Source organism: Cavia porcellus, unplaced genomic scaffold (genome assembly GCF_034190915.1).
Source record: "Cavia porcellus strain 051 isolate PalLab524CR breed Dunkin Hartley unplaced genomic scaffold, mCavPor4.1 scaffold_2, whole genome shotgun sequence".
NCBI classification, from domain to species: Eukaryota; Metazoa; Chordata; class Mammalia; order Rodentia; family Caviidae; genus Cavia; species Cavia porcellus.
In genome coordinates this window covers 31136362-31158638 of record NW_026947485.1, presented here as the reverse complement: position 1 = coordinate 31158638, position 22277 = coordinate 31136362, and the positions used below count along the sequence as shown (strand labels likewise).

General features: G+C 43.6%; 1 protein-coding gene and 2 long non-coding RNA genes across 3 annotated transcripts in view; 2 read left to right on the top strand and 1 right to left on the bottom strand.

The window, feature by feature from the left end:
- Positions 1-262: 262 nt before the first annotated feature.
- On the bottom strand, positions 263-5734 carry LOC134473975 (uncharacterized). Its single transcript, XR_010044492.1, has 2 exons — positions 5444-5734; positions 263-3126 (listed from the first exon to the last, which is right to left on the bottom strand). It is a non-coding gene; the product is annotated as an uncharacterized LOC134473975 (long non-coding RNA).
- A 7260-nt stretch (positions 5735-12994) lies between these two features.
- The window catches only part of LOC111756236 (uncharacterized), a 34844-nt gene continuing 25561 nt past the window's right edge, over positions 12995-22277 (top strand). Inside the window, exon 1 of the long non-coding RNA XR_010044489.1 lies at positions 12995-13397. This is a non-coding gene — a long non-coding RNA (uncharacterized LOC111756236). The remainder of the gene's footprint in view (positions 13398-22277) is intronic.
- Tril (TLR4 interactor with leucine rich repeats) lies at positions 13550-19746 on the top strand. The gene has a single exon (XM_005002839.4). The coding sequence runs from the start codon at positions 14272-14274 to the stop codon at positions 16714-16716; it is 2445 nt and encodes an 814-aa protein (XP_005002896.1). The 5' UTR covers positions 13550-14271; the 3' UTR covers positions 16717-19746.

The following is a 22277-nucleotide window of genomic DNA, read 5'->3' as shown; positions in this document are numbered from 1 at the left end:
AAAAGAAACTGCCTATATAACTATTTCAATTACCTTGTGCAGATATATTTACATACTTTTTTCTTTCCTTTCTTTCCTCATCCCAGTTTCTCCTTTCTTTTGAAAAGTTTCTTCCAAATTCACAATATCTATTCTCAATTTAATCTAGCTTTTATGTAAAGATTTTTGTTGATATTTTCTTGAATTTCAGAGAAGTTTTTGTAATGTGCTACAGTTAAGATGAAAACATTTCCTAACTTTTGTTTTCAAAACACTGTTGCCATAGATTCAAGTTTGTTTATTTTAAAGAAAAAATATTTCAAAACTGTAGGAGAATAACAATGATCAATACAGTGGATATTGTTCTTTAAATCAGTTACTCAGAGTACAAGATATAGATATTTAATTGTTCAGACAATATTAGCACAAACGTTTCGCAGCAGAGAAATTAGCATAACTATCATATATATTTGTTGCTTCTCTCCCTTCCTTCTTCTCTCCTATCCCCAGCTCAGTTTCTCTTTCATTTTGAACAGTTTCTTCCCATTTCACAATATCTACAGTATGTTTGGATGTTATTTACTTTTTCAGCTTCCCTCACTAGGGAGACAATACGATGTTTATACGTGTGACTCTGGTTTATTTCACTTATGAGTATGGTCTCCAGTTGCATCCATTTACTTTTAAAGGTCCAGTTTATCTTTTATGGCTGAGTAGAATTCTACTGTATAAAAAGACTGCATCTTTTTAATTCCTTAGTTGACAGGTATTTGGATTGTTTGCAAAAATCTAGCTATTACAAATTGTGCTGCTATAAACATGGTTGTACATATATCACTGTGGTATGATGTTTCTAATTCTTCTGGGAAGATATCCAGCAGAGGAATATCTGGGTCAAATGGAAACTCTATTCCTTTTTTTTTTTTTTAAGTATCTCCACATGGATTTTCACAGTGGTTGCACCAGTCCACACTCCTACCAACAGTGGAAAAGGGTTTCTTTTTCCCCACAGCCCCTACAGGATTTGTTATTGATTTATTTCTTGGTGGTAGCCATTCTTTCCATGGTGAGATGGAATCTCAGTGTTGCTTTAATTTACATTTCTTGAATCACCAATGATGGTGAACATTCTTTTCATGTATCTATTTGCCATTTGTATTTACTCATTAGAGAAATGTGTATTCATCTCAGATACCCATTTTTAGATCGGATCTTTGAATTTTAGAGGCCTAGTTTTTTTCATTTCTTTATATGTTCTAGATGTAAGTTCTTTGTCTTGAAGACAACTGGCTACAATATTTTCCCACTCTTTGGGCTGTCTTTTCACTGTTGGTAATTTATATTGTTGTGCAAAAGCTTTTTAATGAGATCCCATTTGTTGATTCTTCATAGCATTTCCTGAACAGTCTGGGTTTTATTTATGACGCCTCTGCCTACCCCTATATCTTCAAGATTTCTGCCTATATTTTCTTCCAATTAATTTAGTGTTTCTGCTATAATGTTTGGATCTTTAAGCCATTTTGACTTTAGTTTAGTACCTGGTGATAGACATAGGTCTAATTTTATTCCTCAACATGTGGAAAGCCGGTTTTCCCAGCATTATTTCTTTACGAGACTATCCTTCTTCCAGTGAACAGGCTTCTTTGTCAAAACTAAAGTGGCTGAGTGTGTTTGGAGTTCCATCTGTATCTTCTGTTCAACTATCCTCAGGTCTGTTTGTTTTTTTTTTTTTTTTTTTTAAATAATACCATGCTGATTTTATCACAGTAGCTTTGTAGTATAATTTCAGGTCATGGATTGTGATGTCCCCTGACTTTTTACTGTCCAGAATTGTGATTTCTTTTTTAAAAAAAAAGGTTATTCATCAACAGTGACTCCAGCAATGACAAGGACACTCTGGTCAAAAGATTCATATAAAAAGCATGCATACAAATTTTCTTAAAATGTGAGTGCAAGTCCCACTCTGTCGCTTTCCAGCTGTGTGATTTGGGGGCAGTTATTTAACCTCTCTTCACTTCAATCATATTATATATATATATATATATATATATATATATATATATATGTATATACATATATATATATGATGAGATTAATAACTGTACTTTCCTCATAAGTCCTTAGAGATTAAATGACTTAGTACTTGTAGATGACTTAGCAGTGTGCCTGGTTCATGACCAACTCTCCATAATTGCCAGTTATTAATGATTGTTCAGCTGGCAGGTGTTTGTAGCCACCTGTCCTAGGTGTAAAATGATAGTACTTGCATGCCACCACCTCAAGGAATAATGGGACTCATACTGATTATCAGTGGGGTTTTCACATCAGAGCATACTGGAGTAATTAGGGATCACTGCTGAACTTTCCCCAGTGGCTAAGTTCCCAGGACACATCCCATCACTAGCAGGTGGTTAAATCATACTTTCAAAGCATCAACAGTTATTTAGCCCAGACTTGATAACTTGCCAAATGGTGCTTTCACCTTGAGGCTCTATTTAACACCTATATCCTGGTAGAAAGAATGATCCAATGATTTGTTAGTTTGACAGCTGCGGGGTAAAACAAAGAAGCTGTCCAGGTCTGTTAAACACTGGTGTTAACTTTGTGGTATATTTCCCTGCTCATTGTGGTAATATTAAACCAGCTGTATTCCATGGGTTGTTGAGATCAGTCAACCATAACCTTGAAAAGCACTATCTGCTACAAAATATGCAGATTTAATAAAACAACTTAAAGTACTAAATCATTGACAAATTCCAATGAATTGAATAATGCTCTATTGAAGAAACACAATAATTTCTTTTAATGTTTAAAGCTGGAAAGGATCATAGAGAACTTTAGCCCAGTGTCCTTTAAACCAGATCAGTGGGAGAGTCCGAGACCTGGTTATGGCATGGACAGCCAGACTCCCCTTTTCCCTTGCATAATCTTTTTGCACCACAAGAGCCATGATAGATGACAAGAACTCTCTGAGCAAACACTGACAGATTACAATCACATCACTTCAGGGGGCTGGAAACTGATGTCCGGAGGTCAGGTGATTTGACTGTACATTATTAAGTGACTGCAGAGCCTCCACAGCATCTACATTTGTATGACCAGCATGAGAAACTGGCTGCTGAAGATTCTTCTCTGGTTTCAGGTGACCTGCAGAAGAACAATAAAACAACAGAAAGATGGAAATGGAACCTACAAGGAAAGCTAGAAGAACCCGAGAATGTGACTTCCGCCTTACTTTGAATGTGTTCTCTCTAAAATGCAGGCATTACTAGGGCAATAGGATTTGAAGCCTGGCCTTTGGAAGGAGATAGTCATGTAAGTTCTGCCTTGAGGATGGGATCAAGTGCCTCTACAAAGGGTCTGACAAAGGGCTTCGTGCTACCCAATGCTTTCTACAATGTGAGCGTACAGCATTCAAAGCATCCTCTTGGGAGCAGAGACCAGATCCTTACCAGGAAATGAGCCACCAGCCCTTTGATAGTAGACTTCCCAGCTTCTAGAACAGTGAGAAATAAGTTTCTGTTCTTCATAAATTACCCAATCTCTGGTATCTCACTATAGTAGCACAAAACAGACTAAGACTTGTGGCTCAGCCTAACATCTATTAAAGATCTACAATTTAAGAAAAGACTCTGTTGGGCGTTACATAGGGCATCAAGTGGCTATGCAGAAGTGTAGGTCTGACCCTTAAGGATTGTGGGCTTCTCACTGAGAAGATATTCAATTTCTTAAAAACTCTTACATTTGGCAAATATAACTTATCCCCTTTTATGAATCAAAATTGAGCCACAGATCAGAGACTGTGGTGGCTCAAGAGCAGGGATGCAGTAAGTGGACATCATCTTCCTACCCCTGTTTACCTCATGGATACCATAGTTTATGACAGACCCTTGGCTTTTTATGGCATCTGCAAATGCTCAGGAATATGTGCACCATACATAATAAACTGAATATCCAATGTTATTTCTACTACCAAAACTGATTTTTTAAAAGAAGGTTTATAAGAAAAACCATTTGTAACAGGAAAGAAGGACATGGCAGGGCCACGTGGAAAGCAAGAATGAACATGACATCATATTTAGTTTTACCAAAGATTTTCAACCGTAAAAAACAAGTGTTCGTTGTAGAAACTTTTGATTGTGGAAAAAAACAAAATGGGGTCTCTGCAATCTCATCAACAACAAAAAAAAGCCCTGTTAGGGAGCCGTTACTCCTCAAATTTCTAAGGCCATACACACTATAAAATTTGACAATGCACATTGAGCTTCTGAATATTCTTTAGTTCAAAATTGCTAAGTGGTAACAACTTTTTTTTCAATGTGCAGAGTATGACAGCAGACAATGAAAAAGATGCTAAGAACATTCTGTTTGAGGCTTCTCAATTATATTTTGAAAATGAAGTCTGAGTGATGGAGCCATGGGGAGCGTATTTACCGACCTATTAGCATTGTACCAACAGAAATATCTGGTCCTGCCTGCAGCAAGGGCCTCAGTGCTGCGAGTGGTGTCTTTGATCTTGCATCCTGTTCCAGCATATGGCGTTACTAAACATAATCAAAGTGCAAATCTTCATAGAAAATTACAGAGACTCTGGAGAAGGGGGACGGATGCTTCCTTCCTCTAATTTCCTTCTTGCATGTTCTTGGTTTTAAGTAAAACAATATTTGGGCTTTTGATGAAATCTGCAAACACTTTTAGGGCATTTACAATGTATATAGCCAATTACTTAACTGTCCAAGATCATTTCCATGACTGAGATTGACAGGATGCTCTTAGCAGCACAGAGCCAGAGTTCTCAGCAGCAGCGTGGATGAGGAGGAAATGCCTCCCTCATTTTGGCTCTAGAGTAACATTAGAACACGGAGACATCAAAAAGGGGGATCCACCAAGGGGGGGGGGCTTGACACATGTATAGCCAGGTTTTGGTTATAAATCACTGAAAACTTACAGGATAAGTTGCTAATCCTTTAAACCAATATTCGTTTAAAAACTATCAAGTTCCAATGCGTTGAGTGATATTCCACTGAAAAAATGTAATAGATTCCTTAATGTTTCAAGCCCAAAGGGATCTTAACATTTAATCCCTCTTTCACCAATTAAATCAGAAGTCCTACCTGGCTTCAGGGCAGCTTACTACAAATATCTTTAACCCACTAATTACAATGATTCAGATGATGTTCTTAGAAAAACAGTAACTTTTATTTTTAGGTGCTGGGGGACTGAACCCTGAGTTTTTGTGCGGACCTACATCCCTAGCCTTTTTGTAACTTTCTTATTTTGAGACAATGTCTCATTAAACTGTCCAGCCTGAGCTCAAAATTTTGATCTCCCTGCCTCAACTTCCCAGAATACTAGGATTACTAGGCATGTACCACCATGCCTAGCTAATCTTTTAATAATTAAATTGCCTTCAAAATATCCTTGAGTTCACTTAAGAGAGTAGGAGACAATTTCTGGTACATACATTGAAAACGGAGCACATGTTTTTGGGGGCTGAATCTTGTTTTCCTCTTGATCAACATTTCGCTGTGAAGTTGCAGTCACTGCGTGAAACTGGACCTAGGCAAGTTTGCGACTTGGAAGCACCTCGACTCAGAAGACTTTGCATGTTGTTTCTCACGGCTCCTTATTAGTGTGCCCAAAATTTACATACACTGCCATTATTACAGAAAAATATATAGCTAAACTCCCAATCAGAGTCTAATTGAAGCCAGGTGCAGGGGTGCATCCTTCTCCCCTCCCCCTCCTCCCCTTCCTCTGCTCCTCTCTCTCCTCCCCCATCTTTTTAATTTCCTTTTTCCCTCCCTTTTCCTCTCCTCCTCTCTCCTCCCCACCCCACCCTGCCTCCTACCCCTCCACTTCCTCTTTTCCGTCTTTTCTTCTCTTTCTTTCCTTTCCTTTTCCACCCCCGCCAGTCCCCTTCCCTCCTCTCCTCTTCCCTTTCCTTTCCAGATCTCACTGCACCTGCCTTGGAAGTTGAGGCAAGAGGATCAAAAGTTCAAGCCCAGCCTGGGCAAATAGCAACTCAGCAAACTCTGTCTCAAAAAAAAAAAATTTTTTTTTTTAAGTGGGAAGGGGATCTTATCTGGTGATGTAGCTTAGTATATAAAAGCTCTGGGTACAATCCCCAGAGCTGAAAAAGAAAGGAGAACAGAGGGAGAGGGAAAAGGAAGAAAGAGCCAAGGAAGGGAAGGAAAGAATAAACAAGATAGAAGGAGAAAGCAAAAAGCAAGGCTGGCTAATGGAGTTCAGAGGTCCCTGTGCAGCAGGTGGCCACAGCCCAGCTGGGCAGGTTATTTACAGCTGCCGTCCCTCCGGCACAGCCAGGGCCTACTGAACCAGCCAGTCCATATACTTTGAATATCCTCCACCCCAACTGCCCCATTAGTTGTTCAAATAGGTGAGTGCTAATAATGAGTCTATGAAGGGCCATGTGCAAAAATTCTGGGGTCAGAACCCCACAGTTCAGCTGATGCTCTACACTCTGCCAGCAAGACAGCAGATTGTTCCAGAAGTTAGCTAACTTTTCTAGTTCTCAGCATCCTGTTCTCAAAATTGGGGATAGGAGAGTCTCGCTAGTGTAAAAAAAACTGAAAGGGTAAGTAAGATCCAAAAATTCCAATAGATACAGTAAAAGGTAAAGAACCTGCTCAAAGGGTAATTTTATTGTTTGATGAATCTTGCATGCCTGTGTCTGGTAGCCTGAGCAATTACTTTGAGGATATCAACATGCAATATAACAACCACTGTTAAAATTCCTATTATATTGTTTTCAAATCCTATACTGCCATTGTTTTGTTGTTGTTGTTATCATTTTGCATCTGTTTTTTTTAACTGCTTACTTCTTGATTTTTGTTTTATTTCTCTTTAAAAAAAATGGCTTCAGCATATGTAAAGATAAGGACAGCTACTACAAAGAGAATGAGAGACATTATGGCAGTCATTATTGATCTCCCCAATATCAGGTCTTGAAAATCTAAAAAGCCTTCATCATCCTGTAATGATTTGATTAGTTCTATAATGTTCAGTATGTATTCATTGTGTGTGAAGATGGGGACAATTATTTGGAAGAAAACTCGACACAATAAGGTAGACAGTGAAGATCTCCAGTGGACTTGCTTTGAAATCTGTATTTCTTTAAATTTCTTTCCTTATGATATGTTTGGTTCTGTTTTGTTATGTTTAATCTTATCCTCTTTAAAATAAAAAAAATAAATAAAAAATTGGGGATATAAATAGGTCTCATCTAATTGATATTTATATTAGAATGCAATCAGATATCAGAGATAAAAACACTTTCATTTTTAAAAATACTTTCAAGGGGCCGGAGATATAGCTCAGTGGCAAAGCACCTACTTGAGCAAGGTCATGAATTTGATCCTCTGCACCAAAATAACAATAATAATAATAATAATTTTTAAAAAATTAATTATGCATATTAAGAAAACAAAAAAGTAGAGTGAAATTAAAACTGTTTTCTCATCATCTAAAGCCAACAACTATTAATTCATTTTTATTTTATGAAAGCTTTAAAAATACAATATCTGTTACTGAATAGCCCTAAAATGAAATAAAGCAAGGTTATTGCCCCTCCAGATTTGCAGGGTAAATAAATAAATACCATTAGTGGAGCGTGTAGAAATCCAAGTAAGAGAATAGTAGAAAGTACGACCATAATGTATAATTGCAGGTCTGGTTCTTAGAGATGACAAGTATTTTAGGACTTAAAAGTAAAGATACTTTTATGACTTTTATGCCTGGAGCATTTCCTTAGGCTACCGACTCCATTTCATTGTAGGGAATACAACATTATATTGCTGTTATAAAATTTCAGTTACATATAAACAAACTCTACACTGTAACCATCAACAGCCAGTTGATTTGCCTTATTTCCTAAAGTCATTATGTTCAGTCAACATCTGCCTTTTCTTGGATCTCCACACAGTCTCTAGGTCACTGTAATTCTTGTAGATACACTGTTCATACATTTTGGTTTCAGATAATCAACCTTCTTTGGACTGATAAATTTGCCTCAGATGTAAAAATCTAAAGTGTTGGAAAGGGCCTGAAATACACAGTAGTCTTTGCTTTCTATAAAGGTTTTAGCTCTTTTTTATTTTCTTTTCCGAAAACTGTGCTATCACATCATCTTTACCTATGATGGCACTTCTTGGACCACTGGTGTATCTATATTTATCTGCTCAGTCATGCTGAGCTCTCTGAAGATGTGGGTCTTATCTCACTTCTCTTTGCTCCTTAGCAAAGAAAATACTAAAATGTCTCAACAAGTTCTTAAAAGGGTCAATGCTTCCTAAGCTATCCCAGACGATGCCTGAGATGTGCTAAATCAAGTCTGTAAGCCTTGTTTCTTTCAAGACTGCCATAGTAAAATAGGGCTAGTCATATGTGGGTGGTTAGGCAGTCAGTTTGATTGGCTTTGGCACCCTCCTGGAGAACTAGGAGAATACTCTTCGAGTGTGTGTGGGTGAGACATGGAGGGTTGATCTTGGGGTCCATACCTGGTCCCACCTTTTTTCTCTAAGGTGCCGCTCCCACACTTTGCTTCCTAGTTGACACGAACCAAGCAACTTTTCTTATCATGACCTTCTGCTGTGATGTTCCTGCTTTAACTCAGCTGATCATGGACTGAAACCACTACTAGTCTCCTTCAACTTATTGGTGTTGAGCATTGTGTCCCAGTAACAGAAAATCTAACTAATATGTCGAAGTTTCTACCTTATAGTGTAGCTACCAAAACAAATGATCCTTTTATGTTAACTCCTTAGATCACTACCTGGTGTTCAGTTCTGTATCACAGAAATATCAATTATTATGATTGCTATTAGAGACTGATCATCCCTAGTGCACAAATACAAAACCTGAAACACTAAAATCTGAATTTTTGTTGAAAAATTTCAGATTTTAAAGCAGTTAAAATTTTGGATTTTTGGATTAGAGATGCTCAACCAATAACAACATGTATGGAAATATTTCAAAATATGAAAACTCCAAAATCTGACATGCACCTAGTTCCAAGCTTTCAGATTAGGAATTTCCCACCTGTATGATCAGCTGATTATAATTAGATGTTCTGAAGAACTGTCTATTAGTTTTTTCAAACCTGAATGACACAAAAATCATACAGTGAATTTACAAATGTAGACGCTATGGCTTTATTGCCCAGAGATTCTGATTTAATAAGGCTGATACCTAGCCGGAGACCTGCATGTCTGTATTTCTCAAAAGGAGCACTGGCAGATATTCTGTAAACCAGCAGTTGTCTCTTTCACAATCCAGTTCTCCAAGGAAAAGAAACATGTTCCACAGGCAGGGATTAAGACGAGTTTATTTACACAGAGAAAGATAACCCTGGGAATAACTTACCGACATGCAGAGAGACCCCTGGGGACTCTCCAGTTTCCTACTTCATGTTGTCAGGGGCCATGCTGCCTGCCTGGAGTTGGCTCACAAGGGTGAGGAAACAGCTGCCATCCCTACAGCCTGCCCTGGGTAAGCTCCAGGATGCTGCTCCAGCAGGCTTGGCCAGCTCTGCCTCCTGACCCCCCTGCAGGGGGAGCTTGGCCACAGTTCTCCTCCCCTAACCCATCTTGCACCAAGGCTGTGCTTTAGCCAACTCATAACAGCTCGAGACTACCTAAGATGTGGCCTGGAATCCTTCATGCTACTATAGGTGAAGTCAAAGGAAATGACAAGTTCCTGGGGAAAACATAGGTGTGTATCCCTGGCAAGATGGAGAAGATGCCAGGCCTGGGCAAGAGCACTGAGAGTTCTTACACCACACTTACATGTCATAGAACCAGCCCGAACTCGTCTGTCTGTGCATCTGACCTCTGAAACTACTCCCAGTGCATTTGAAATTTAAAGTGCCAGCTTCCAAAAATGAAATGAACAGAAGTTTTACTTATGAATAATGTTCCTTCCTGGGTTTCCAGTTGTGATTATGTTAATGATACATTTAAATGTAATCAATACTTGAAAGTCCTGGAACCTAATCAAGCCTGGATCGAACCACTAACAAAGACACTCTTTGTTAAGAGATAATTATTTTGATGCAGATGGCTATGCCTTTACTTTTACTAAAGAGCATTATTTTTCATAGAAAATTAGGTTTAACCTATGTTATAATAAAGGAGAGTTTACATTTCCCCAAACATGCTTCCTTTCAAACTCCTATAATTTTTCTTCTTGCTTTCTTTCTACTCCCAAAGCACAATATGAGTTGAAAAGAGGCCTGAACCCCTCTTTCCAGCTCTTACCCACAGGGAAATCCAGGATACAGCTCCAGCTTTCTCTTACAGTTTCTTAGCTGTCTCCAGGGCTTCTGCGGCCACAGCTCCCAGGAAAATGATGGGACCAAGCCCAGGCAGATTTAGGGAACTGCACTGAGAATTCTAGGGGCCCAGAATACTTAGAACTGAGTTAGGGCTTTGAGCTGTGGCAAGACATCCTCTAAAAGGCTCTTAGGAGGAACAACACTGCTAAAAGCCTGGAATATGGCCTTTGAAAGCACAGAGTACAGAGCAGGACTCCAAATTGCCCTGATCAAGCAAGGCACTGTATTTATACCTATAAGATGCCTATGTATATGCTCATAGGTAAATACTACGGTCTGAATGTACTGTTCACACTTGTGCAACCCTGTGATATTACTGTCACAGATTTTAAAAACCTAAAAGGCAAGAGCTGGGAAGACATTGTCCTTGTACAACATCCATTTTATTTACTTAGGCAGTGATACTTCTGGATGCGACAGTGCAAATTTGATGCATTCAGCTGTCTGGGGAAATCCCCACATGGAATCATTTCCATGTTCAAATGTTCAATCAAAGAACATTTATTTCAGGCCATTGTTCAAACTAGGTTCGTCTGATGCTGTTAAAGAATGTAAATGTTAACAAATGTCACCCCAATGAAGATGAAAGATGTGGAAGTCCTCAAATCTCTCTTGTGTGTTTTTAGTCTTTCATTTCCTGAGTGCTGGCTCAGCTCTGGCTAGGTAATACCATTCACATCAAGCTCAGCACACACTTTTCCTACTTGGGAAGCCTTCTTGGGCCAGGTCAGGTGCTCTTTGACCAGGCTCCAATTCTCAGCTCCTATCACCTGCTGCTGTCACCGCTCCCCAATCAGCAGCTGCTTCACTAAGCTGCCCTGAGTTCTAGCTCTCTGGCTCATCAACCACTCATGCCCATCCTATTCTAAGATTTGGCACAAGGCAAATTCTCACTAATCACTTCTCTTCTGTTCATCAGCAGCAGTAAGGATTCTAAGCACATGTAATTTGGGAGCTGCTGCTATAATCCTTCACTACCAGGGGCATTAAGTACTACTGGATTCAAATAAAATATCACTGTAATGCCTAAAAGAGAAAATGGTCTGAACATAACTCAAGCACCTGAGCCTGTAGCACTAAAGAAATGAAGTCACAGGGGCATCAATTTACTCTGAAATATTTAAATATCATTCATTTGTAAAATCAGCCCTAAGCCACAGGCCCTTAACAATGAACATTTATTTAAAAGAGAGTAGTTACATTTTTTGAAAAAAAAAAAAAACTTGTATGCACAAGTGTGTTGTTACTTTATCTGTAGATTTCAAAATCACACTCTCCCTGAGAGGGGATGGAGGCTGTGAGCAACACCTAGCAAATGGCACACTTACTTGAAGTATGGAATGCTATATTCATTGTAAAGTGTCAACTACATGCAGCAGATAAGGTGCTTTAAGAAATCGGGACGTGTTGGAAGAGCAATTAACTTTTGACATGAAATGATGCACAGTGTTATTTCACCAGCAGCAATCCAGGATTACTTACTGGTGGAAATACTAAACACTAGGTGGTATTACCAAAATACAAATGGCAAAAAATACTGAATACTTTCAGGGTTCTGCTACTTTTTGTGTAAATCAGAGGTATCTGTAAGGGATAAAGGATTAATCAAACTCAAGCAGCTCTTGAGTTTCTGCAAAGCACGGGAAGAGAAAAGACTTATGAAAGTGTGAGATCTTGTTCATTGCTATTCCCCTTCCATACCAGGCCTCTCTCAGCTTCCAATCTGTTTCCCATCCAGGAGGCTGTGGGTGGATTTAACTCTATTCCGGATATACCTGGGTTCAGCTAGGAAGTCAGCATTCTTTGAGTAGTCTTTCCTCTGAAATCTTTGATCATTTTGTTGCTGATGAAGGTACTTCTGGCAACTTTTTGGCCTAGATCAGGAAAGCTGTGAACTTAATGCTACATAGCACAAGCACGGGTCCACTCCTTCCAAAGAAGTCAAGAACTAAAGGGATGTCAGGATGTTCTCACAAAGAGAACTAAAAATCAAACTATCTGAGGATCATATTTCATCTTGGTAAAAGAGACACCCAGTTTCCCAAGTTCACCTTTGATTCACAACTCAAAGCAAATCACAAGCAAACCTGGCTGATACACTGCTCCCCTTACAGGACTGTTCTTTTTCTCTCTTTACCCATCTTCCTGCAAAGTTAAATTCCCTGGTTACCCATGAAGTCTTTGCCTCCACTCTGCCAGATATCTCATCTTTCTCTAAATTTAAAGCCAGCTTCTATCACTTCCCTGTATTAACTGCTCACTGGGCCAATGAAACACTGGAATTACTTTAGACGACCTGCATACACAAAAGTTTGTTTTGTTGAGACAAGGTCATACCAAGTTTTTTAGGTGGTGAATTAAATAAGCTGGGCTGCAAAAGGCTATCCTCCTGCCTCAGCCTTCCAGTGTGCTAGGATCACAGCATTAAGAGCTGTCTCTTACCCATTCTCATTCTTAGTAAGGGCTGCCCTCAAGGAGCCACTGGTAAAATGCGTCATACCCAGTTCATAACAAATTGTGTCTCTTCCAAATAAGCCAGACCAGAGCACTTCTAAACCTAAAGACTTTGAAGAGCACTGCAAACCCTGGCAGAAAGCGCGGGGCGGGGGTGGGGGTGTGAAGGTGGGGGTGGAGGGAGGTGGGCAGCCCCAGACTGTAGTTTCATAGGGCCGGGCAGGTTCCTATACATATATATGAACGTGTCCACAGCCTTCTCCAAGGGCTTTGAGACTTAAGAATTAATGAAGCTGAATCACCAAAATCTGACGAACATACTTTCATGGTGGCAGAACCTGTTCTGAGCTTTCTTCCTCCTCTTGCCCACCACGGGATCCAGCAAATAGCTCAAATGCCTAAAAGGGCGGCGCCTCTCCTCCACCAGGGATCACTGATGTCAAAGACCACATCACACAACTGGGCTCAACCAGTCTCTGCAGTGGCCCACCGGCAGCCTTCTGCGGTCAACCTTGTGTCTTCCTGCAAGCTGCTCGGGGAATGCTGGAGAACTCAGCGCTGCCCAAACTTGCTGCGGGCCGGCACCTGGAAGAGCCAGCGAGTTAAAATGGTAAGGCGAAGCGCGCTGCCACAGCGCCGCAGCGGCTGGTGTACTGGCTTAAAATAAAAAGGTCTCTGTCTGCAAATCCCGTTTGCTCGCCCGGTAATCCACCCCCGCCCCCAGCCTGCGAGTGCGACCCGTACAGCTGTTTTTAATCCCTACTTTTCTCACTTGGCGTCCCGGGCTCGAGCTGACTAGACGCGGAGCCAGTTAGTGTTTCCTCCTCCCCCTGCCGGGGTCTGTCCTCCCTCCGCCGTCTCCTTTTTCTCCGCCCGCGTCCCCGGGGGGCAGCGTGTGGGAAGAACGAATTTCCGCCCGGTTTGCTCGCTACTCGCCGAGTTGGGTCCTTTCCGGACTCAGCCCGCGCTCGCCCGGCGGTTCCACCCGCGCCGCACTCCTGGTCCCGAACCGAGACCGAAGAGGCGCCGGCTGCGGAGGCCGAGCCTCCGGGGCTGCACAGCCAAGCCGCGCCCCCGGGGAGCTCTTGGAACGGCTCCCTCCTGCAGCTGGGGAATCCGCTGGGCGGGGAGAATCCGCGCCAGGGAATCCAGCTCTCCGGACTCTGCTGCAAACAAAAAGCACCAGGGCTTGCTCCCTCCCCCGTCCCCCGACGCACACCAGGAGAAATACTTTTCTACAGAAATGCAACAAGTAGCACCCGGAGCTCGCCGAGCGCTCTGCGCTGCCTAACTTGGCCTGGAGAAGCCCGCCTGCAGAGACAGGGGCCAGCCACCGGACAAAGAGCAGAGGAGGGGCTGGACTGCGCAGTGAAATCCGAAAGAGGCCATTTAGCGACTCTAGCCAGGCCAAGGGGAATGCGGAGAAGACACGGAGCCGGCAGGCTAAGAGGACTATCCGGCCGCAGCACGCAGGGCGGACGGCGATGGAGGCTGTCCGTGCCGTGCGCTTCCTGCTCGTGGTGTGCGGTTGTCTCGTGCTCCCGCCGGGGGCCGAGCCGGTGTGCCCCGAGCGCTGTGACTGCCAGCACCCCCAGCACCTCCTGTGCACCAACAGGGGGCTCCGCGCAGTGCCCAAAATCAGCTCGCTGCCTAGCTCCCAGGACGTGCTCACCTACAGCCTCGCAGGCAACTTCATAACTAACATCACCGCCTTTGATTTCCACCGACTGGGGCAGCTCAGACGGCTGGACTTGCAGTACAACCAGATCCGCTCTCTGCATCCCAAGACCTTTGAGAAGCTCTCCCGGCTGGAGGAGCTCTACCTGGGAAACAATCTCTTGCAGGCGCTCGCCCCTGGCACTCTGGGCCCGCTGCGCAAGCTACGCATCCTCTATGCCAACGGCAATGAGATCAGCCGCCTAAACCGCGGCTCCTTCGAGGGTTTGGAGAGTCTGGTCAAGCTGCGGCTGGATGGGAATGCTCTGGAGGCGCTGCCAGACGCGGTCTTTGCCCCGCTGGGCAACCTGCTATACCTACACCTAGAGTCTAACCGGATCCGCTTCCTGGGCAAGAATGCCTTTGCCCAACTGGGCAAACTGCGCTTCCTCAACCTGTCTGCCAACGAGCTGCAGCCTTCCCTGCGCCACGCGGCCACCTTCGCACCGCTGCGCTCCCTCTCCACTCTCATCCTCTCGGCCAACAGCCTGCAGCACCTCGGCCCGCGTGTCTTCCAGCACCTGCCCCGCCTTGGCCTGCTCTCCCTTAGGGGCAACCAGCTCATGCACCTGGCTCCTGAGGCCTTTTGGGGATTGGAGGCTCTGCGCGAGCTGCGCCTCGAGGGCAATCGACTGAGCCAACTTCCACTGGCGCTGCTGGAACCTCTGCACAGTCTGGAAGCGCTGGACCTAAGTGACAATGAGCTGTCTGCCCTACACCCAGCCATCTTCGGCCACCTGGGCCGACTGCGTGAACTCAGCCTACGCGACAACGAGCTCAGTGCCCTCTCAGGGGACATCTTCGCTGCCAGCCCGGCCCTCTACCGGCTGGATCTAGACGGGAACGGCTGGACCTGCGACTGCCGGCTGCGGGGCCTGAAGCGCTGGATGGGCGACTGGCACTCGCAGGGCCGGCTCCTTACAGTCTTTGTACAGTGTCGCCATCCCCCGTCCCTTCGAGGCAAGTACTTGGATTACCTGGATGACCAGCAGCTGCAGAACGGGTCCTGCGTGGATCCCCCGCCCTCTGCATCCCCAACTGCAGACAGCAGGCAGCGGCTCCTTGCGGGGGAGGAGGAGACGACGCCCCCTGCAGGAGGTTTTACAAAGGAGTTGCAGCCACAGCCACAGCAGCTGCCCCAACAACGGGGGCGATTTATAGCTGGGGTGGGCTGGGACGCTGCTGCCAGGGAGATCGTGAGCAACCGCAGTGTTCTAAGGCTGAGCCGGCGGGGCCCAGGCCTCCTGCAGCACGTGGGCCCCTCCACAGCTCCTGCTGAGGGCCCAGCTCCACAGCCCCTGGACCTGCACGGGAAGCCCGAAGCGGGACGTCAGACCCGCGCCAGCCCGGCTCGGGCGGAGCCCACCCCGACGGTCGAGTCCGCCCTCCCGTCACTGCCGCCCCGCGACCCCTGGCAGCGCGCAGCGAAGCAGCGTCTAGCGGCCGCCGAGCAGCCGGAGCGTGGTGCCCAGTCCGACGGCGGGGTTGGCTTGCCGCCGCTGGTGTCCGATCCGTGTGACTTCAATAAATTCATTCTATGCAACCTGACGGTAGAGGCGGTGGGCGCCAACAGCGCCTCGGTGCGCTGGGAGGTTCGAGCGCACCGCAGCCCCCGGCCCCTGGGCGGCGCGCGCTTCCGCCTGCTCTTCGACCGCTTTGGCCAGCAGCCCAAGTTCCACCGCTTCGTCTACCTGCCGGAGCGCAGCGACTCGGCCACGCTGCGCGAGCTGCGCGGAGACACCCCCTACCTAGTGTGTGTCGAAGGTGTGCTCGGAGGCCGGGTCTGTCCCGTGGCCCCCAGAGACCACTGCGCAGGGCTGGTCACCCTGCCGGAACCTAATAGCCAGAGCGGCGTCGACTATCAGCTGCTGATCTTGGCCCTGCTGGCAGTGAACGCGCTGCTGGTGTTCCTAGCTTTGGCGGCCTGGGGGTCGCGATGGCTGCGGAGGAAGCTGCGGGCCAGGCGGAAGGGCGGGGCCCCTGTCCACGTTCGGCATATGTACTCCACCCGACGGCCCCTGCGCTCCATGGGCACCGGTGTCTCTGCCGACTTCTCTGGATTTCAGTCGCATCGGCCGCGCACCACAGTGTGCGCGCTCAGCGAGGCTGACCTCATTGAGTTCCCCTGCGACCGCTTCATGGACAGCGCTGGCGGGGGCGCTGGTGGCAGCTTGAGGCGGGAGGACCACCTCCTTCAAAGATTTGCAGACTAGATGCAGGACCTACAGGAGACCTTCTCATTTGCCTTAGCCTCTCTGCCACCCCTCAACCCACCTCAGGGGAAAGCCTTATTTTATCAGATCTCCTGTTCTTTTGGCATTTGCCAGAGAGGTGAAGAGGACAGAGAGCCACTCACCAGTACTTGTGAAGCACATGGGTAGTACTTGGTGCTTAAGGCAATAGTAGGGGAGTAGTGGGTGTGGGGGCAGAGATAAGAGGTTGTGGAACAGGTAGGGGATGGCTTACATATTGGATGCAATGCAGTAATCTGGCGGCCTCTGGGGTAGACCAGAGTGCTTGTGCCTCCAGCATGGTGAGAAGCATTTTGGTGCATACTTTGTTTGCCCAGTGTTAAAACAAGGGAGTTTTGTTTATATTTAAGGCAAAAGGAACTCAGCTCCTTTGCAAAGGAGGCTTGGCAACTGTCCCCACTGGTTTGGTGGTCTCTGCCAAGAAGGTTGTTTTAAACAGGTGAGAACACTCTCACCTAGTCATTTATGTTGACTAATAGAGCATTCAGGAAACCGTAAGGTTAGATAATAACAAACACTATTTTTTTTCTTCAACAATGTGAAGAGCTGACATTTAACAAACTGACCAATAAACTGAAAGACTGTTTTAGTTGGACTGGGCCATTCAACTATTTTCCTTTTAAGGTGAACAGGATAAGCACGTTGGGTGACTTTGACAGTAAAACTTACATACGTTCTCAGGAGAAGACTGCATGCAAGACCTCTCTGTCAGGGTTGCTCCTGTGGTTTTAATTTTATTTTTTTAACCTAAGTATGCAAAAGGAAATTTCAATGCCAGATTTGATAGAAGAATGTACTATGTATGTAACTGATGACCCCCTGGGAAACCTGGCATAGCTCACTTACCACATTTCAGACAGTGTGTCCAGATGGGACTAAATTCGAGGTGCTCAGTGCATTTTTATCACTGACAATACTGTGCCTGCTTCTCCTGAGTTACAGTTAAGTGATAAAGGTAATTTCCTAATGGGGAAGCAGGAGATAACTGTCCTGGCTGGGGGTAGCTCAGAGGTAGAGCCCTTGCTTAGCGTGTTTGTGTGTGTGAGGCCCTGGGTTTGATACCCAGCAAATCGAAAACAAAAGAAAAGGTAATTGTCAGTTGATAGTGCAGTCTTTGGCCACATTAATCCCTTTCTTTGTATGAAATAGCAGACAGGAAAAAATTATGAAAGACAAATGTGAAAAGAAATACATTAGTGGGTGTCTCTTTCTACTAAAACCAGAAAATTGTTATGAGTACTTAAACCTCACTGTGAAATAATTATATGTTTTTCAAATTAATCCTTCCACTACCCAGTGTTTTATTGTGTTATTAAATCTTTTAGTAAATAGTTGCAGTATTTCTTTTCAGTGTTTTTTATTCTAAATTTAGGATTAGGCTCTTTTGCTTGTTCAGTGTTTTCAACTATCTAGGATAGATTTGTTCCCTGATATTTATGAAGTACATGTTTATCACTAAATGTAGTGGTTGGGTTTATGTTACTAATGGTGTGTGTGGTCTGATCAAGCAGTCACTAAGAGGGAATGCACTGTGGTTATATTGACCTTGGCTGTGGATTTATCGGCAGCAGAGCACTGTGGGTGGAGGCCACTACAATGGTGCTAAGACTTAACAGTCTTCTGTTTAGGGCCAACAGCCCTGAGCATCCTGGTGTCTCAGGGAATCCATCACAGTCTGGGGGTCCTTCAACCCAGTTCACTCCATTATGTTTGGCCAGCACTGCCCTCATCCCAACCAGTGAACAGGTGCCAGGGATCTAAATTAGCTGGTCTTTGTTTATGTTCAGATGAGTAAATGTCCAGATCACTTAAACTACAGTGGCTTTTCTGGCAGTCTTATCTGTGGGGCCCAAACTTAATAAACCACAGGAAATAGGCTGTCATTCTTTGTTTGCTGCCAGGCCTTGTTTTAGATTCAGAGCATATGGGTGCACGGAAGAGGTAGGGTTGATCTCTTATTTTCTATCCACAGGCTCTCTGGCCGCTTTCATATTCTTGGCTTTTTTTCATGCATAGTGAGATTCCCTTTCTTAGCTATTTTTTTTTTCACAGCAGTGGAATATTGAGTCCCATTGAAAATCTGGAAAAGACCTCTAATTTTGTCTCCTACCCATTCTTTTACCTGCAGAGTATCACTGAAAATGCCTAATTCCTGGATCTGTGTTCTATTTAAAATAGTTTCACTAAAAAGTATTTCAGTGAGAAATGAATAAATGTCATACATTGCTACGTTTCAGTTATGTCAATAAATCCATTTACTAATATAAATGTTTTATTATTGAAATTTCCAATATTTATGCACTTTCCTAGTGATTTACTTTTTTCATTTTAGTTTTCATCCATGAAAATGAAATGTAAATCTGAAGCTTTTCTGTCCTCGATGTTTCTTTAAATTTCCATTTTATTGGTAGAGTCTAAATAATAGCTTAAAGAACTGGCTGCATGACTGTATCCCAGAAACTATGAGATGTTTCTAAAGATTGATGGTCAACTGCAGTGTAAAAATATTGCTGAACACCAGTGACAGCAAAGGGGCTGGGTCTGATCAAGCATGGCCTGTCTATTTCTTTTTATCGGTACCGGGGATCGAACTCACAACTGCCTGCTTGCAAGGTACGCGCTGATGCCACTGAGCTAAATCTCCAGCCCAAGCATGGCCTGTCTTAAGAAAAATTAATTAGAAGCCAAACCCTTTGACTCTCACAATCAATAATTTAAAGGAATTATCTTGAGTTGGAGATCATTTTTGCCCTTAAAGGATATGTTTTTGTATGAGTTAGGAGTAGTCAGTTAAAGAGCCGTTGTACAGCCTGGAATGTCTTGTGACTCTCAGCTCCAACAATGATATTACTGCTTCTACAAGGCAGAGAATTTTCAGTGTTGCTAAGTAATCGCACATGACCAGAAGGTCTTCATTACTTTGCCAAACTCTGATTTTCATCAAAGTACAGCAATATGGGCACTTACTGTATATTAAAGTATTAAAATAGACCTGGGTTTTGTGGTTAATCACTTTCCCTTCTTCTCTAAGACTTAGAGGTAAATGACAATAGAGCATTTCCAGTACCCAAAATTTTATTCAAAATTCTGGACCCAGAATCTGCACCTTCACTATCCTCAGAGAATTATAGCACCATGGCGATTTAGAATAATAATAAACTATTCAGTGGCACTATTTATACCATGACTGTCCAATAGATGTTAAATATATCAGTAGTAGTAATGTTCTCCTGAACACTGGCCAAGTGGTTGTATGATCCATTTATAAAGTTTCAGGATAAAACATTTCTGTATAAGTTCCAACTAACTGAAAAGTTCAGATAATGAGATTACAGTAACCTTGTCCCTCCCCTCTAGTTAATCAAGATCCTTCTATAATTCAGGATGGAATGACAATTCTTGAAATACTTCCTCATGACTCAAAACAAGTGAATATAGTAGTATTTGACAAATATTTTGTGTTTATTAAGTTCTTGGCATAAACTAATTCATCTTTTAGATTGAAACTAAGGACACAAAAGTCTTGTGTCTGCGGGGTTTCCCATTCCCTAAACTTAGTGACGGTGTCCCCAGGTGTCCTTTGACTTCACACATGCAAACATTCTTTTCCTAGAAATCTCAGACCCCTTTATCCTTCTCAGTCATGTGGCAATAGTAGTCTTTCCATTTTACATAGACAAACGAGATATTTGGATATTACACTTAGCTGTATTAATTATTCAATAATTACAAACAACTAGGAAGGCAATCTTGTTGCTTTATTTTGAGGCAAAGTATCTAACTATCCTATTACATCTGTTTGGGAGCATTTAAACTACAGGCGCTGTGATTGCTAGTTGACAGGGAAACATGGCTTTACAACTTGGTTATGAAACATCAACTGCTAGACAGAAATAAACTGTCCTGTGCCAGCATTTCCAACTACAGCGTGTCCTGACTGTGTAAATCCAGGACATTTCTTTCAAACTGATGAAAGCTTACAATGGGAGTGCTGGGCCACAACTGCTACAGGATAGAGCAACATTATTGTACGTGGAGGCCACAGGTGGAGGCCTGCTGTGGCTGTGTCACAGTCCCTTTTCCAAATTAGTTCTTGATGACGTAATGCTTAGCCTGCAACCGATTTCATATGTAGCTCGTAGGACATGTATGCTGAAGCAGGTGGAAATATATTGTTAATAGCAGTTCTACCTCTGTAATCCCTTCTCTCCCAACCCTGGTGTCCTTTAAGGAGTTTTACTTCAGGAAATTAACTACCAATAATGACAAATACCCACATCAGCGGCTCTCAGTGATACTTAACATTCTGTGATTCTTATTTTCAGCCTTAAATGCCTCCATTGACAAAACTCTTGGTGACTGTCGTTACACTGTGTCCTCAAACCCACTTGGGTTTGAGTATCTTTCTAACCAAGTACAGGTGACTCTTGTTGTTTGAGCTCACTATCCATGAACACACTGGAGTAGCCAATGTGAAACCATTCCTCCCAGGGGAAAGACAGAGTTAGGTTCTGGCAAGCCTCTGTTCACCTATCGATACATAACCTATTTTTTGCATTTCTGTTGAAAGACATTTAACATACATTGTCGAGCGATCAACACTGAACTCATGGCCAGTGGCAATGTAACTCATGCTGGAACAAAGTAGATGACAGATACATCCTTATTGGAGTCTAGGCCTAGGACCATTAATCTCCTGCTCAGAGGTACAACAACAGAATAAAACACAGATGCAACATGTATTTTAGTTATAAGGAGCATCAGGATGGTCAAAGTCCAATAACAGACTAAGACCACAAGGCATGGGGAGTCTTTGGCTTTTGTTAGAAGTACAGCTGGTTGGTGTGTGAGGGGGTGCTGTTGAGCTGCAGGAAGCAATGTGGGTGAAATTCTGACATGGGCAAGGCTCAAGAATTGAGGAATGATGCATTTTTTTTGGTAAGCACACAGGAAGAGATCTTTATTAACTGGTAACAGGATTGCTAACTGGATTACTTAGCTGGACAGAATTTGCATGTGTCAAAGTCCTCAGCAGCCATGTCATCTTATTTTGAGGCACCTGAACTTCCTAGACTGATTATAGGCCTTGGCTCTGACCATTGGCTTAAAGATTAATCTGTGCTTAAGCCAGCCACCAGGCTAGGATAGACTCTCACTTTATTTTTATGAAAAATTTATTGATATTAATCATTGCCTGCGTGTACCATGAAGTGGGTCCTCAGCTCGTCCTTAAACACTTTGCAGACGTCCTGTGCTTAGGGGCACCAGGCAATGCTTCCACAGTGTGCCTTGGGGTCCCTTTCACACTGCAAAGTCGCTAACCACAAAGCACAAAAATGCTCCATTGTGTCACTAAGCAGACTGCAAAGAGAATACCTTTAATAGCACCAGAGCTAAAACAGGAAGGCAGAATGTTGTTTGACCTCAGGTCAGAGCATGCACGTGCAACTCAAAATACCCACTTCCCGGAGCAGTCTTCAGATGACCTCGAGAGCACTGTAGAGTCTGATTCTGAGGTGACA

Coding starts and splice junctions, on each gene's coding strand:
- Tril (XM_005002839.4), top strand. CDS start 14,272: ATGGAGGCTGTCCGTGCCGTGCGCTTCCTGCTCGTGGTGTGCGGTTGT.